Here is an 18,685-nt window from a genome sequence, read left to right as displayed (position 1 = left end):
TCACAAACTTCCAGCTCAGCACTGTCCCCATGGCTTGTCCTACCTGCTTATCTTCTTTTCCACCTATCCACTCCACCCTCCTCCCCCCCCGGCTCCCGACCTATCATCTTCATCCCCTCCCCCACTCACCTATTGTACTCTATGCTACTTTCTCCCCACTCCCACCACCAATAATCTCACTTATCTCTCCACCCTTCAGGCTCTCTGCCTGTATTCCTGATGAAATTTTGCCCGAAACGTCGATATTATTACTCCTCGGATGCTGCCTGAACTGCTGTGCTCTTCCAGCACCACTAATCCAGAATCTGGTTTCCAGCAACTGCAGTCATTGTTTTTACCTAGTTTAATTTATCAGTCCTACCTTGTTCTCTGCTTTGGCCCTGCCTGCCCTGACTTTTTGACTCGTTTCTTTTCCCAACTGTACTTTCCTCACTATTTTCCTGGGTTCCTTCCCCCACCTTACTCGTTTAACTCTTTCCAAGCAGCTCCAGCAAATCTCCCTGCCAGTATATTAGTCCCCTTCCAAATCAGGTGCAATCCATCCTTCTTGTACAAGTCAGTTCTACCCCAGAATAGATTCCAATGATCCAAAAATGTGAACCCATCGCCCATACGCCAGCTCCTCAGCCACACATTCATCTGTTCTATCCTCCTATTCCTGCTTGTGGCATTAGCTCGTAGCACCGGGAGTGATCCAGATATTACTCACCTCGAGGACCTCCTTTTTAAACTCCTGCATAACTTTCTATGTTCTCCCTTCAGAATCTCATCTATTTCCCTTCCTATGTTGTTTGTTCCAATGTGTACAATGACCTCCTGCTGGTCCCTCTTCCCCCTTGAGAACATTCTGCACCCTCTCTGAGACATCCTTCATCCTGGCACCAGGGAGGCAACACACCATTCTGGTTTTTCACTGCTGGCCACAGAAACATCTATCTGTGCCTCTGACTAGAGACTACCCTGTCACAATTAAGCGCTTGAAACCCAACGTACCCCTCATTGCATTGGAGTGTGCGTCGATACCAGAAACTTGGCTGTTCATGCTACATTCCCCTTGGAGTCCATCACTCCCTACATTTTCCAAAACAGCATTCTTGTTTGAAATGGGGATAGCCACAGAAGACTCCTGCACCACCTGCCTACCTCTCCTACCTTTCCTGGAGTTAATTTATCTACCTGACTGTATCTGCGGCTTTTCTCCGTTCCTATAACTGCCATCCATCACACCCCCTCGCTGTTGTAAATTCCTCATTGCCTCCAAGTGCGACTCCAACTGATCCATGCAATCTGAGAGGATTCATAACCAAAGATACTTCCTGCAGACATAATCATTGGTAACATGGAAACTCTCTCTAAACTCCCACATTCGACAGGAATAGTACATCACTCTATTAAAGGCCATCTTAGCTCCTTCGCAATCTACAAACCCAGAAAATAACACCGTCTTATTGCCCTCAAAAACAGTGCTCCAGGCTAACCTAGTACCTACGGTTTATATTTTAAAAAATTAATCAAAAGACAGATTTCAGTAAAACATATAATCAAGAAAGAAACTTGATGGACCAAAGGGCTTTTTCTGAATTCTACACTTCTATGACTCTGTAAGACTTGAGATGTCAGTGACCTGCTTGGGAGCAGCAGGTAACCTTTTATTTTCTCATCTGCAAGTTGTGTGCTGTACCTCATTGCTTCAGTTTCTCTGACAAGTAAAGACAAGTAGAAGACAGTGCAAGGACTGAAAGGTTGGGAAGGAATCTGTTTTGGAGTAAGCTTCTAAGAAGAAAATTGAAGATTAGACTGCACACAGACTTCTTCATCTTTCTGAGCATGCGTATTCCAGCTATTGCTGGAGATCGTCCAAGGAGCATTGAAGTTGGGAGAGAGGCTCCAGCAAGTGGAAAATTATCCTGTCATTGATTATGAGCAAGCATGTCGAGTTCTAAACGACATATTTGATGATGTTGAGTGGATTGCCTAACGTTCACATATTAACTGTTACTAATATGCATGGCTTAGCAAGCCCTAGGTACAACCCAAGTGAGTATTGCCTTTAAAATGGTAACTATTTTTAATAAGCCTATTTGGACATTTTATGGCATATGTTTGTGTGGGTGGGACTTGAATCTGGACTTTCTAGGGACACTGTCACTGTGCCAAAAGAGCCTAACCGACTGATTTGTTTGGTGCAATTTGGCCACTGATTACGTGGAGTACTATGACCCAACAAAACTTTTCAGAGACATAATATTGAATGTTTTAAGATACCGCGAGCATCTGTGAAATGCACTTTACTAAAAGATTACAGATGCTTGTTTCTTCTATTTAAATAATTAGGAAATATTTGGCAACCATTTCAAATGGATCTTGTGTTGCATGGAAAGTCACTCCACACAAATCCACTGCAAATTGAATCAAGCAGCAGTTCACTGATCAGTACAGGCATGTTTGCAGGGGACAGTGCACTCTGATTGTTCCAAGAGGCATGTTGAAGTGACAAAGTTTCTCTCATAAATGTACACCATTTGTGTGACGTTATATCATGAGTCATATGCCCTTGTCTTTACTTTTAGTGCTGCATGTACAAAAAAAACCACACCCAGTCCTTATCGTTTCATCACTCTCTTCCTCACATCAAAACATTGTGTCTCGAACTTTACCTTGGCTTTTTCAACTTTCCATTTCCTTCTTGCAGTCTCTTTTATTGTTTATCGAGGATTGTAATTTATCAAAAATAGCTAAGTCGTAATCCATCTAACCTTATACTTTGATTTCCAAAGTCGCAATCTATCAAACATGGTACTTTGGTTATCAGCAGAACTATCCCTTCTCAAATCACCATTGTTAGTCTTACAGCTGCCTCTGGTCATTCACACCTAAAGTACTTTGTTGGTCTGAAATAGTTTCCGCAAGTTCAAGCACAATATGTAATCTCTCCGATCTGCAGGATCACACGACCTATTCGTTCGATGAAGGATATTTGATTTGTCACCAAAGTCGGAATCTTACTTTGTAGCCCAAATCAAAATTCTTAGTAGCCTGAATTTCCAGCTGAGAACATTGTGCTCACAGGCCCAAGGAATTAGAATGAGAAAGTGAAAATCTGGACAGAATGAAAATCCTCTGAATTTTGAAACTGTGGGCTATGTGGTTGTATTTCACACAAGAAAGTTGATTAAGAAAAGGCTGTTTTTTTTAAAATGAGTCATAGGAACTGGATGACGCTGGCCAGACCAGAATCCTGAGTGTCCCTTAATGACTGATTTGTCACTGTATTAAATCATTAAACTCCTTGTGAATTGCCCGCAATGTTGTTAGAGTTCCTGGATCTTAACATAGTGATGAAGTCGGAATCATAGACTCCCTTGAGTGTGGAAACAGGCCTTTTGGCCTATTAAGTCTGTACCCACCCTCTGAGGAGCATCCCACCCAGACCCAGCTTCCTACCCCATCTTTGTAACCCTGCATTTCCCATGGCTAATCCATCTACCTGTACATCCGGGACACTGTGGGCAATTTACCATGGCCAATCCACATAACCTGCACATCTTTTGGTTTGTGGGAGGAAACCGGAGCACTCTGAGGAAATCCACACAAACACTGGGAGAATGTGCAAACTTCACCCAGATAGTCGCCCGAGGATGGAATCAAACCCAGGTCCCTGGCCCTGTGAGGCAGCAATGCTAACCACTGAGCCACCGTGCCACCTTGATTTCTGGATCGGTAACCATGAATAAAATTGGCTGAAGACTGGCATCTATAGAATCTTTGCCCTCTCATTGGTTTGTACCACATTCTCCACTGAAAGAAATCAACTCAGGCTTATGATTTCTGATCGCCATCCCTCATGGGAATGTGCTGCTGTGAGTATAAGTGAAGACAGAGGCATGGAGATGTACAGCATGGAAACAAACCCTTTGATCCAACTCATCTATGCTGACTGGGTATCTTAACCACAGGATTGTGTTTTAGTGCGATGGCCCCCATTCAGACAGCCTGACAAAACTGACCATGAGGCCATCACTTGGATGTGATAGCCAAAATCAAAATGCTATCAGTTGAGTTGTTTTCCAATAACGGAGTCACAAAATAAAGCAGGGAAGGTACAAGAGGAGATGGAGAAATTAAAACAGTTTTACCAATTATCTAACCATAACACAGGCCTTATTGCGAAGGAGAAAAATTAATAAGACTCCAATAAATTGGCAACTGAAGTTTTTTTAAAAGCTACAAATGTTTGTGTTTTTGTTTCTTCAGTGGTTATGACCTTTGCAATCTGGGAGTATGTCCAAGCTCAGGTACCAGCCTTAGAGTGGAACACTTCTGGATGAAATAGGTGATTTGCTGATTATCTACAAACTCATCCATAATCTTTTTTGTACATTTGTGTTAAACATTTGTAGGACTTTGAGTGAGCAGAGGCCCCATGTTATAGTGAATCAGTTTCCTTGTGAGAATCTGGTGACAGTGAAGGATTGCTTGGCTGCTGTTTCGAGACGAACTGGAGGAGTGAATGGCCCAAGATGGCTGCCCCTTACCTATAACCTTTGCACAGAGCTACCTCAATTTATTAGCTGCTACCAACAACGCACAGACAGGTAAGAAATGCTGAAAACTTTGTTTTGTTGAATTTACAACAATACTGGTAAGAATGTGGATGAGTCAGTGTTTACAGCCAATTACGTGAGACTTAGACTCCTTGAATTCACAGTTAAATTGTGACATAAAGGAAAAAGAACTTATTGTTAAATTAAAACGCGTATACTTTTTCAGTAAGTTTCATATTTTGTTCGCTTAGACGCTGTTAAATCCTGGAGGTAAAAAGGGGAAACAGGATATCTACTCACAGAGCGCTTCAGCGAACCTCTCTGGGACACCCACACCAACCAGCCCTACCGCCCTGTGACCAAACACTTCAACTCCCTCTCCCACTTCACTGAGGACATGCAGGTCCTGGGCTGCCTCCATCGCCGCTCCCTTACCACCCAACGCCTCATCTTCCGCCTCGGGTCTCTCCAACCCCATGGCACCAGTGTGGATTTCACCAGTTTCCTCATTTCCCTTCCCTTATCCCAGTTCCAAACTTTCAGCTCAGCACCGCTCTCATGACCTGTCCTACCTGTCCATCTTCCTTCCCACCTATCTGCTCCACACTCCTCTCCAACCTATCACCATCACCCCCACCTCTAAACACCTATTGCATACTCAGTTACTGTCTCTCAATTCACAACTGAGAGTTTTGATTTTCTCACTTTTAATAATCCGCAGAGTTCTAAACAAATGATCTTGGTCTGGAAGGTATAATAACTATCAAAGTGTCTGCTGGATATTTAAAGTACAGGATTTAGTCAGTGCTAAAAGGAAGTCTCATTTCGGTGGTGATTTTCTGTAATGCTGGATTTGTGGGTTTCAAGACATTTGTAAACAGGAGGTTCCTCTTCAGAAATAATTTCCGACTTTGATTATAAAATTTGAGCCAAAATTTCTCTCACGCATTTATATAATCACAGACTTACTTTCTGACTATGGATTACATGATAAAGATGCTCCCCGTGCATCCAACGGACGGATAGTAGAGTAGGTTCAAAAGCGGAGTGGTCTACTTTTCGTCCTCCTCATTTCTGTATCGAGTATCTAAAGATGCTCAATACTGTAAATTGAATCATGCTTCAGTTTGCTGACCAAAGTAACTATGTCTACAAGGGAGAGCACCATCAGGTTGCTTGAAGATGCATCTTAGCATTACAAAGTATGCCATATACATTTAAAACATTCTTGTGACATTTCAATACTGGCCATAATTATATCATGTGTTCTTGCTTTCACTTCTGCATTTAACATGGACAAGTATAAATAAACCACACCCATTCCTTGCTCCTCTTTCCCCCTTCTCCTGTGTCCCACTTTTTTTCAACTTTAATTTGCCTCCTTCGGTGCTCTTTTAATCAAGAATAGTAATTTATCAGAATTGCAGTGTCCCAATCCAATTAACATTATGTGTGTCAGGAAAACTAAGCTCATTAATACAACCCACCTCCACACCTTGAGTTGTGTCCAGTTACTCACATCCCAATTATTCTATTTTCCTAAAATGTTTCTGCAAATCCAGCAAGAAAAAGCAAAATCTGTAATCTCGTGCCTTAACCCCTTCAGATCATGAGGGATTTGACAATTATAATTTTATGAAAACAGCTGTTTAGCTGAGAACATGAATAGCATCTTGGAATAATATCATGACCGGTATTACTTCTCTGAAGCACCTTAATGAATATCACTTATATATTAAACATCACCACAAAGATCTAGTTGTTCATACCATTGCAGTTTGTGTGTTCCTTTTTTTAATTCATTCACGAGATGACTGTGTCACTGGATAGGCCAGCATTTGTTGCCCATCTCTAATTACCCAGAGGACAGTTGAGGATCAACAATATTGGTGTGGGTCTGGAGTCACATTTAGGTCAGAATAGGTAAGGTCAACAATTTACTTGCCTTGAAGACATTAGTGAGCCAGAGGCTTTTTCCAATAATCAGCAACGGATTCATGGTCATTATTAGACTCTTAATTCCACATTGTTATTGAATTAAAATTCCATAATCTGTTGTGGTGGGATTCGAACCTGGCTATCCAGAGCATTACCTGAGTCTCTGGATTAACAGAGGTCATTGCCTCCCCAATGCCTGTACCTGAAGTTGCTGCTATATTTTGCTCAAAAAAACTGAAAACTGGAAGATGTTTCTTCCATTTCCTGCATCTTGTTTCTTAGGGGAGAGGACAACCACTGGATATGCAAGCCTTGGAATCTTGCTCGAGGTCTCGACACACACATTACTGACAACCTCAACTACATCATTCGTCAAAGAGAGAGTACACCAAAGGTATGCTCAGTTTTGGAACTGTGAGGTTATTTACACAACATCAGCCTGCTTGAAAGGTCTAGATCAAGTTGGGTGATGCTCTGTCAAGCACACCAAGCCATCCTTTTGTTTCTGTGCTGTTTAAAATAGGGTAGGGATAGGAGTATTGTGGTGGCCTCTGTTGACTGGGCAGGAGTCAACATTGTACGTGCTGTTTCCTCATTATTTAATTATGGATGCGTTGACCAAGGGCAAGGTTTCAGCCATTGTTACAATCTCCATTCCTAACTCCATTGGGCGGCACGATGGCACAGTGGTTAGCACTGCTGCCTCACAGTGCCAGAGTCCCGAGTTCAATTCCCACCTCAGGCAATTGTGTGGAGCTTGCACATTCTCCCTGTGGGTGTGGAGCTTGCACATTCTCCCTGTGGGTTTCCTCTGGGTGCTCCGGTTTCCTCCCACAATCCAAAAGAAAGTGCAGGTTAGGTGAATTGGCTATGCTAAATTGCCCGTAGTATTAGGTGAAGAGGGAAATGTAGGGGAATGTGTCTGGGTGGGTTGCTCTTCGGAGGGTCGGTGTGGATTTGATGGGCTGAAGGGCCTGTTTCCACACTGTAAGAAATCTAAATCTAATCATGGACTCAATCCCTCTCCGAGCTCAAAGGTTATTGCAGAAAATAATAGGGGATGACTAGGGTCACCTAGTAAGGTCAGACTAGGTTGGTTCCTGGGATGAGAGGGCAGACTTACAAGGAGAGGCTGGACAGACTGGGTTTATTTTCATTGGAGTTGAGAAAAGTGCGGGGTGACTACATTGAAGTGTGCAAGATCCTGAAGAGTCTTGACAAAGTGGACGTGAAAGCGACGTTTCCTCCAGTGGGTGAGTCCAGGACTAGGGGCACTGTTTTAAAATTAGGGTTCGCCCTTTAAGATAACATGGAAGAGATTTATTTTCTCTGAGGGTTGTGCAATTTTGGAACTCTCTGCCTCAGAAGCTATGGAAAGGGGTCATTGATTATTTTCAAAGCAGGTGTAGATAGATTCTTGTTCGAGTGGGGTAGATGGGAACATAGAAACAGTTTCCCTGGTTACGATGGATCGTTTTTCTGAGGTTGTTTGTAAGTTGATTTGAGAGCAGATTGGAACACAGTATTATACAATATAAAATATCCATTTGTAAGAACTGGCAAGCGTTCACATGTCGGTTCCTTAAAATTAGTGGTACTATGTGACTTTGTTCGTAAGTGCAAGCAACCGTAAGTTGGACGTTCATAAGTTGGGGACCCCTGTAGAATTTAAAGCACAAACTGATCGACCATGAAGTTATGGGAAAAGTCAAACAGGCTCACAGGGTTGAATGACTTAGTTATACTCCTGTTTTGTGTGTAGGCTCGTATGTTCCCTCAGGTCATTTCTTCTAACCTATCTCTTGATTTGTCACCTGTCCCAATGTTCCTACATCTGCCCAGTGTCAGTTTTGTTTGAAGCACCTTGGGACGTCTCGTGACATTAAAATGAGTATCTAAAAGTAAGTTGACGTTGGATCACCAATCACTGATTTGTCCTGGATAGTGCCTTTGGGATATGCTTTGCAGTTCTCAGTTCGTCAGTCAGCACTTGCCCCCACTGGTTTCATGTCTGGCCATTTCGAGAGATACTGAAGAGTGTGTGTTTCAGATTGAGGTAGCCAATTCCAAGATGAGAGAAGGCATCTGAGGGAGAAGGAAACTGTTTTGGTAGTTTTACAGTAATGATGCAGTATTCATTGTTCGCAGGTGGTATGCAAGTACATTGAGAATCCAGTGCTGTTTGACAGAGAAGATTTGGAAGGATTGGTTAAATTTGACATCCGATACATTGTCCTACTTCGTTCAGTCCAGCCTCTGCAGCTGTATGCGTACAATGTATTCTGGCTTCGCTTTGCCAATAGGTATGAAAAGATGAAAGTACCTGTTCAATGTCTGAAAATTTTAAAAATTGAGGCAGTATTTGTTTTCCTATTTGTTTGTTAACTGTGGGCATTGTTCGTAATACGAAGACATGTAGGCCTTGAGAAATATTGTAGTGAATTGTTTTCTTGAACCTGTGCAGTATATATGGTATGGGTCCATCTATTGTACTGTTAACGAGGGAGTTTCAGGAGTCCAGTCAAATACCAGTGGAGAAGCAGGGATGTATTCCTCTGTGGCTAAAAAGTGGCAACTAACATTTATCTTGCACAAATGCCAAGCAATGACCATCTCCAATAAGAGACCATCTAACCACCACCCTTTGATATTCAATGGTGTTGCCATCACTGAATCCCCCACTATCGGCATCCTGGGACTTACCATTGACCAACAACTAATTGGACTGGCCACATAAACACAGTGGCTACAAGAGCAGGTCAGAGGCTCGGAATACTGTGGTGACTAACTTGCTTTCTGATTCCCCAAAGCCTGTTCAGAAGGCACAAGTCAGGAGTCTGATAGAATACTCCCCACTTGCCTGGATGAGTGCAACTTCAACACTACTCAAGAAGCCAGACACCATCCAGGACAATGCATCCTGCTTGAGTGGCACCACATCCACAAACATCCATTCCCTCCACCACTGACGTTCAGTAGCAGCAGTGAAGACTATCCACAAGATGCACTGCAGACATTCACCAAAGATCCTTAGACAGTACTTTCCAAACCCAGGACTTCTTGCATCTAGAAGGACAAGGTCAGTAGATACATGGAACACCACCTCCTGCAAGTTCCTCTCCAAGCCATTCATCGTCCTGACTTGGAAATATATCACCGTTCCTTCACTGTCACCTGGGTCAGAATTCTGAATTCCTTCCCTAATGGTATTATGGGTCAACCTGTAGGGCGTGGACTGCAACAGTTCAACAAGGCAACTCACTATCAGCCTCTCAAGGGCAGCTTGGGAAGGGCACTAAATGCTGGTCACCTAGCTACGCCAACTTTCCACAACGGAATTAAAAACATTTGTAAGACAGGATGGTATCTGATTTGGAGAGGAGTGTGCAATTGATGGTGTGCTTGTGTAGTTGCTGCCTGTATCCTTCTAGCTGGTGGAGATCATGGGTTGGGGAGGTGCTGTCAAAGGAGCTAAGGGTATTACTGCATTGCATTTTGCTGCCACTGTGTCAGTTGTGGAGAGAGTGAATGTTGAGTTATTGGGTAAGGTGCAATCCAATGGGCTGCTTTATCCTTTATAGTGTTGATCTTATTGTCAGTTGCTGGAACTGCACCCATCTAGGAGAGTTCTGAGGAAGGGTCACCGTTCCCGAAGCGTTAACTCTGACTTCTCTTCACAGATGCTGTCAGACCTGCTGAGCTTTTCCAGCAACTTCTGCCTTTATAAAAAGCTCTAACTTGATTCCCATTAACTTCCATTTTACTTGGGCTCCTTGATGCCATGCTCACTCAAGGCCACCATACCTTTGGAATTCAGCTTTTGTCCATCTTTGGACTCAGGCTGTCACAGATCTGGAGCCGAGTGGTCCTGGTGGAACCCAAACTGCGAATCCAGACACAGGCTGTTGCAGTAGTGACCACACTGTCCATCATTTTGTTGGTGATGAAGGTGAGACCAATGGGGCACTAATTGGGTGCAGTGGACAAGACATACCTTTCAGGTAGGGTTGTTGCTGTCCTGGAGCTGCACTGTACTGAATGATTCCTATTTAGAGAGGCCATGAAAACTCTTTTTTTTTCAATTGCTTTCCTTCTCACAACTGCATTTTCTTTAAAATGCATGAACAGACATGTTTCTGAGTGAATTCACTACTTGTTTAATCTTAGCTTCTTACTGCCATGTTGTTTTCATCCAAATTGAGTAAGACATTTAGGACAAAATATAATTTTACTTAAATTGTATTCCAGTAATGTTTTTACTTGAATGGAATATTACTGACAAGTCACTAACTCAACATTACACAGTCTTAATGCCTTCGTATGATGGAAATTGTGGGATGTGAATGGAAGCCAGGTGTTTTGGAGGTGATTGTTATGGACATTAAGACTAATATCAGAAATCTCGGAGCAGTGTTGCTGTCAGTAGTTGATCTACAATTAGCATCGGCACACACATGTTCATAGACATTTTCGAGGAAGGGAGTGTGAATGGCAGGAAAGAATTAAGAAAGTGAAGGACCATAACTAGCACCCAAGTATGAAAGATGAGAGCAAAAGGAACAAAAATAAAATTAGTGTCATTTTACATGTTCAGTTTGTCAAAATTGCAAATGGTGATCTTGACCTGAGCAATGCAATTCATCATAGAATCCCTACAGTGAGGACGGAGGCCATTCGGCCCACACGGATCCTTCAGAGAGCATCCCACCCTCCCCTACCCTAACCCTGTAACCCTGCATTTCCCATGGCCAATCCACCTAGCTTGCACATCTTTAGACTGTGGGAGGAAACCAGAGCGCCTGGAGGAAACCCACGCAGACACAGGGAGGATGTGCAAACCCCAGACAGAGAGTCACGTGAGGACAGAATCGCGCCAGGGTCCCTGGTGCTGTGAGGCAGCAGTGCTAGCCACTGTGCCACCCATTTACAACTGAAATTTTCTGGGCTACTTACTGACATTTATAAAGACACTAAACTGCCTGCTTGGTTATACCAGTAGCAGTTTGCCTTATAACTCTATTCTCCTGAGAGTTATCCTGTTTTAATTTGTGTAAGTATTTCTGCTCAAGTCCAATTTACCCCATGTGTAGCTGCCTGGAATCATCCTTGATTTTGATTGACCATTTGGTGGCATTGTGCCATTAAATGCGTAAGGTGTGCACTATTCAGTTTTCAGAGTCACATTGCTACTAAGTAAATATCAGGTTAATATTTGGTCAATTTTGCTGCTGTAATTTGAGAGGTGGTTGAGGTCATATAGAAGTCAATTAAACGACCTCTCATTCCCTGGTTGTTATTTTTAGAGCTATAAATTCCTTTATACTTCTGTTTGAAGCAGATTATAAATTTATGCATGATGCTTGAATTGTGGCATTTAGTTCTACTTTAATAATTTTTGTACAGCTGTATTTCCTAGGTTCTGACTAATGATTTTTTTAAATGGTTCAAATTTGTAGCCCAATCATGCTGTGTAAACACGATATTATTCTGATGATACAGTTTTAATGTGTACTCCATTAAGGCTACAAATTTTAATGGATCAATCGCTCATTGAGTTGATGTAAAGGTCAAATAAAAATTGCAGACTGTCTGGCTGTGGAGCATTATGTTACTGGAGAGTTTGTGCCTTTCAGTTTACTGTCTTTATACTTTTCCCTATCTTGGTTTCCAGATTTGCACATGTCTGTGCCATTTTGGTAAACCCAAGATATGAAAATACATAAAATGTTAATAGAAAAATGATTTATTACACTATTATGCATCAAACATGAGCATCTGATGCTACTCTGTCTTACAATTGCTGCTCCTCTCATTCCTCTTCTCATCTTTTTCTCTCCCTGCCTTTTCTTTGCTCGTCTTTTGTTTATTTGGCTGGGAGGTGGTGACATCTTGATAGGAAAGGGAACCATCACAGGGTGAAAAGAACTCAGAGGATCCAACCAGCCTGAAAGCAGCAGAGGCAACAGACTGAGCAAGAACAGTAGTGCAGGTTGAATGGATATTGCTAAAGAGACCTTGGAGTGCAGGTTCATAGTTCCTTGAAAGTGGAGTTGCAGATAGATAGGATAGTGAAGAAGCTGTTTGGTGTGCTTGCCTTTCAGTGTATTGAGTATAGGAGTTGGGAGGTCATGTTTCAGCTGAACAGGACATTGGTAATGCCACTTTTGGAATATTGCGTGAAATTCTGGTCTCCCTCCTGTCAGAAGGATGTTGTGAAATCTGAAAGGGTTCAGAAAAGCTTTACAAGGATGTTGCCAGGGTTGGAGGATTTGAGCTACAGGGAGAGGCTGAACAGGCTGGGGCTGTTTTCCCTGGAGCATCGGAGGCTGAGGGGTGACCTTCCTGAGATTTATAAAATCATGAGGGGTGTGGATAGGGTAAATAGACAAGGTCTTTTCCCTGGGGTGGGAGAGTCCAGTGCTAGCGGGTGTAGGTTCAGGGTGAACGGAGAAAGATATAAAAGGGACCTCAGGGGCAACGTTTTCAAGCAGAGGGTGGTGCGTATATGGAATGAGTTGCCAGAGGAAGTGGTGGAGGTTAGTACAATTACAACATTTAAAAGGCATCTGGATGGGTATATGAATAGGAAGGGCTTAGAGAGATATGGGCCAAGTGCTGGCAGGTGGGACTAGATTTATTTAGGCTATATGGTCGGCATGGAAAAGTTGAACTGAAGGATTTTTTTCCATACTGTAAACCTCTATGACTCTATGTGCACATGGAAGGTGACTACCTGTTTTCCTATCCTCCCACTTCTTTCATTCCTCTTTCGTGTTCCAGCAAGTCCTACACTGCTTTGTCTTTATCAGTCTTCTTTGTCACTTCTTCAAAAATTCATTCAAGTTATTGAGACAGGATTTCCCATGCGCAAAGCTATGTTGACTATCCCTAATCGGTTCTTGCCTTTCCAAATGCATGTAAATCCTGATCCTCAGGATTCCCTCCAACAAATCGCTCACCACCGATGTCAGGCTCACCAGTCTGTAGTTCCTTGGCTTTTCCTTATCACCTTTCTTAAATAGTGGGACCACGTTAGCCAACCTCCAGTCTTCCAGCACCTCACCTTTGGCTATCGATAATGCAAATATCTCAGCAAGGGGCCCAGTGATCACTTCCCCACCTTCCCACAGACTTCTAGGGTACACCTGATCAGGTCCTGGGGATTTATCCACCTTTATACATTTTAAGACACTCAACACCATCTCTTCTGTAAATGTACACTTCTCAAGATGACGCAATTTATTTCCCAAGTTGTCTAGCTTCCATATCCTTCTCCACTGTAAACACTGATGTAAAACATTCATTTAGTATCTCACCATTCTCCTGTATTTCCACAAATAGGTGGCCTTGCTGATCTTCAAGGGGCCCTATTCTCTCTTTCGTTACCCTTTTGGCCTTAATGTATTTGTAGAAGTTCTTTGGATTCTCCTCAACCCTACTTACTAAAGCTATCTCATGTCCCCTTTTTGTCCTCCTGCTTTCCCTCTTCAGTATACTCCTTTTGCCCTTATACACTTCTAGGGATTAACCTCAATCCATGCTACGTATACGTGACATATACTTTTTTGCGTTTCTTGATCAGAGCCTCAATTTCTCCAGACATTCGGCATTCCCTACACTTATCAGTCTTGCTCTTCACACGAACAGCAACATAGTGTCCCTGGATTCTTGTTGCCTCATTTTTGAAGGTTCCCAGTTTCCGTTTATTCCTTTGCCTGCAAATATCTGGTCACAATCAACTATCTTACCTAATACCATCAAAATTGGTCTTCCTCCAATTTAGAACTTTAACTTTTAGATCAGGTCTACCCTTTCCCATATCTTGCTTAAAAGTTAATAGAATTATGATCACTGACCCCAAAGTGTTCCCCCACTGACACCTCAGTCACCTGCCCTGCCTTCTATCTAAGAGAAGCCCAGGGTTTGCTCCTTCTCTAGTAGGTACATGCACTTACTTAAGTGTTAACCTGATCACACTTGTGTGAAGGCTAACCTTTCACTTAGAGAAGCAATAACACTAGGGGTGTGAGAAGGGGTGAAAATGTGATGCTGGAAGATAAGAGGCAGCAAGGCATCATTAAGGTAATAATCCAGCCAATTTGAATAGGCCTGAGCTATGAAGAAAGTGCCAAGTTTTTTTAATGCATTTATAGGATGTGGGCATTAGTGGTAAGGTCAACTTTATTGCCTACATGTAAATGCTGTCGGGAAGTTGGTGGTGACCTGCCACTTTGAACTGCTGCAATCCTTATAGGTAACACCCATAGTGCTGTTATGGAGAGAATGCTTCCAGGATTTTAACCAGCGACTCTGAAGAACAGCATTGTATTTTCAAGTCAGAGCGACCTGTGCTTTTGAAGGGTACTGGCTGGTGATACTGTTCTGATGTGCATGATGCCTTTCTTCTTTTTCACAATTCGAGTTCAAAGTTTGAATGATGCTGTTGAAAACACTTTGGCAAGTTGCTACCATGCATCTTGTAAATGATAGACACCCGTCAAGGGAGTGAATGTTTTTAAGGTGATGGTTGAGGTCCCAATTAAGCAGGTTGCTTTATCATAGATGGCGTTGAGTTCTAGAGTTCTCAGCCCTAAGCAAGTGACTTGTAGGGAGATCTGGTGAGGCACATTGAACTGGCATAGTAATAATGTTAGATAACAGACTGATGTGAAAAAGTATTTTGGATTTTTCAGTGTTGATACAAATGTGAGACTTTGAGGTTTTTGTTTCTAGCTTGTTTCCTCTAATTTATGGTGAAATACAATGTCCTGAATAAGGGTTATTGAAATCATGCAAGACTGTGCCAGGAGACAGGTCCATGTGATCTGGTTGTCATGGGGCAACAGATCCAGGTGGAACACTGTGGAAAATCAAGTGCCAGTTTTCATACCTTGACACAAAAGAGATACAGCTGGAGAAGGAGATCTAAACAACTGCAGCTCTGAAAAGCAAAGGTTTCTGTCTCTGAGACCTTTGTATTAGCTACCAAGCAGAATGCTGCTGAGAATGATTTTCTGTTCCCAGAGACAGGACTTGTGGAGATTTAAGGAGTTTGAGTATCAGACAGTATTATGTTGCTGGAAGCCAACTTGGTGATAGTCTGAAGACTGGGCAGAGTGACTTTAAAAGCACAGAAGAAGCGTCACCCTGGAGGAGACAGGAACTTGCTGAGAAGTAAGGAGGAGTTGGGAGTTTAATCTTAAATTGAAGGAGCCAATTACGAAGGTTATTTGAGTGAAAGAAGAATTTTATTGTCTGTTAACCTAAAGAAAACAAAAATAACACAATGTCAGACAAACGCAGGTAATAAGTGTAAGTGACTTTTACAGGCAAGGAGAAAAGAACTGCAAAGTTTAAATGTTCGTGTATATTTCAAGAGTAAGAATAAAATCTGAGTCCACAACTGTTTAGCCGGTACAGTGGCCTGACTAAGGAGCCGTGCTCTGAAACCTTGTAATTTCAAATAAACCTATTGGATTAAAAGTTGGTGTCATGTGACTTTTGACTGCGTCCACTCCAGTCCAACACCAGCACCTCCACACCATTGCTGCTGAAAGGCAGTGAATGAAAAAGTCTATTTGCATATTCCTGAGTCTAGCTTCATTGTCCTTACTAATTGAACATTTGCTGGCATATTTTCATCCAATATCCTGCACATCTGAATTAAAACAGGAGATACAAATTTCTAATACTGTCTTGTTTATATGATTTTGGATGAAAGGGTAATTTCAATGCAGCAACTTTAGTACATGTTTCAATCTCGAGCCAAGTGATCACATCATTTGATGAGTATTTATCTTTTTTGTGTAATTGCTTCAATCAGGAAAGACTTCAGTATTAATGTTAGATGATGGAAACTGCTTATTGAAGCAGTCCATGCTTACTATTATCATAACAGGATTTTCTTTACTTAACATGCAACTAATATAAAACTAATATCTAGCAAATGTTGATTTTTTTTTGTGTGAAAGCTTGAAATGTGAAATTCGGTCCTGCTATTCTTTGATGTTTGCTGGAAAATTCATATCTGTTCAAAAATTATTGGTTTTCACGAGGACTGCAGCAATGTTCAGTGTTATTGTGTAAATATAATGGACCGGTTCATTTTGAAGTACATGTCCATAGATAGCAGCACACAGTTTAAGACCTTACAGGTTGCACTTCATTCACTGCTTGCAGTGCAATTGAGCAATACGAAACCTATGAAATGTGTGAGATATTTTAAGTATGAACAATCGTTTGTTAATTTCCAGGCCTTTCTCACTGCATCATTTTGATGATTATCAGAAGCACTTTACTGTGATGAACTATGTTGATGAAACTAAACTTAAACAGGCAAGTAAAGCCCTTTTTTGTATTTGATTATTCTATAGTTTTGATAATAAACACTAGCTTTGAGAATTTCTATGTTTCTCCCTCCCTGTCTTCTCAATGTTCTCCCTACTCATTTGAATCCTTCCCTTCTGGATTGAGAGGAGTCAGATCTACAAGGGAGTATGTCTCAGGGAGTTAGACTGAGCGTGAGAAAAAGGTCCAAGTTACCTTGCAGGAAGGTTAAGGATTGGTTGTTTTTGGGGACTGCATTTTAATTCCAGTAATTTTGAAACATGTAAATTTCTAAACAAAGGCAGTGAAAGTAAGAATGTCTAGTCACAAAAGAGGGAGCTGATTCTACGGACAAGGAATACAAGGCAACCTCGATTATCCGATCGACATGGGCAGGCCATATTTTGTTTGGATAATCGAATATTCGGTTAATACAGTTTACCCAAGCATCGGGACCTTGAGATCATCTTTGGATAATCGACGTTCGGATAATCGAAGTTCGGATAATCGAGGTTGCCCTTCTACTTTAAAGTAGAACCTGAGAGTTAGTGCAAAATACAGGAATAATTTTAAAGTTACTTCAAAGGGTAAGGTCTGGCATGATAGCTCAACCAAGTGGAATGCTTTCTTGTGGCATATAGGGAGTTATATAGACACTCATAAATTATATACAGACACTCACAGACACACATAATCCCCACCCCCGCACACACCCACATGAAAGTTTTTGGGGTGAATTTGTACTTGTAGAATTACGTTTTATTTTGCTCAAAAACTGCATGAATCCATGTAAGATTCTGTAAATCCGTTTTTTAGGTTAGGATCAGTCTGAACACTGTGGCACAGACAGTCTCACAGAGGGAACCTCGCACCTTAAGTGCACTATCTGGGCCGACATGACACCAATTGTTCAAGTTCACTTGAGAATGTAACTTTAAAGAAGTTCTGTGATTTACATACGAAAGAACCGAAACCAACATGTTCATTCTAAAAGATGAGAGACTTAACAAACAATCCAGGTTTGTTAAGTCTCCACAACCACCTGATGAAGGAGCAGCGCTTGGAAAGCTCGTGCTTCCAATTAAACCTGGTGTTGTGTGATTTTTAACTTCAAAGGGTAAGGTTTGGTAGGATAGCACAGCCAAACGAAATGCTTTCTTGTGGCATATAGGAGTTGTGGGAACTTAGCATGACCAAGGTGAACCGCTGTACATTAACTGTCAATAGTTGTACAAGACTGAACTCTGGATTTCAGATCTCAAGTAGTGGCAGGAGTCACTGAGGTCCATACATCTGTTAAAGAACTATGTGGACAGCATGTTTGAAGAGCTAATCACACCACAAGTTAGGGGCAAGCAAGCAGGCAGATAGGGATGAGGGATGGCCAGGCACTCCAAGATGTTGCCCCAAAGTCCATAAGACCATAAGGTATAGGAACCGAATTAGATTATTCGTTCCATTGTGTCTGCTCCGCCATTCAGTCGTGCCTGATATGTTTCTCAACTGCATTAACCTGCCTTCTCCCCATAATCCTTGATCCTCTGATTAATCAAGAACCTACCTAATGTAGTCAATGACTTGGCCTCCACAGCCCTCTGCAGCAATGTGTTCCACAGATTAACCACATATCTGGCTGAAGAAATTCATCCTCAGCTCATGTCTAATGAGTCGTCCCTTCACTCTAAGGCTGTGCCCTCAGGTCCTAGTCTCTCCTACTGGTGGAAACATCTTCTCCACCTCCACTCTATCCAGGCCTCTCAGTATTCTGTAAGTTTCAGTGAGATCCCCACTCAACGTCCTAAAGTCTTATTCACTAACTGGATATCGATGAGGGCAACCAGTCTTTGGTGGCATGCGGCAAGAGCAAAGGCAAACTA

At 42.1% G+C, this 18,685-nt stretch overlaps 1 protein-coding gene across 3 annotated transcripts in view; it reads left to right on the top strand.

Annotated features, from left to right (window-relative positions):
* ttll12 (tubulin tyrosine ligase-like family, member 12) overlaps positions 1–18,685 on the top strand; it is a 67,156-nt gene that overhangs the window by 31,563 nt on the left and 16,908 nt on the right. For all 3 annotated transcript variants that reach the window (XM_043709196.1, XM_043709198.1, XM_043709197.1), the window contains exons 8-11: positions 4,401–4,595; positions 6,765–6,876; positions 8,631–8,785; positions 16,736–16,817. In XM_043709196.1, coding sequence (XP_043565131.1) covers positions 4,401–4,595; positions 6,765–6,876; positions 8,631–8,785; positions 16,736–16,817 — 544 coding nt within the window. The remainder of the gene's footprint in view (positions 1–4,400; positions 4,596–6,764; positions 6,877–8,630; positions 8,786–16,735; positions 16,818–18,685) is intronic.

The sequence above is a fragment of the Chiloscyllium plagiosum genome, chromosome 19, assembly GCF_004010195.1.
Source record: "Chiloscyllium plagiosum isolate BGI_BamShark_2017 chromosome 19, ASM401019v2, whole genome shotgun sequence".
In the NCBI taxonomy this organism is placed as follows: Eukaryota; Metazoa; Chordata; class Chondrichthyes; order Orectolobiformes; family Hemiscylliidae; genus Chiloscyllium; species Chiloscyllium plagiosum.
The sequence above is the reverse complement of the archived record's forward strand: the minus strand, read 5'-3'. Positions and strand labels throughout refer to the sequence as shown.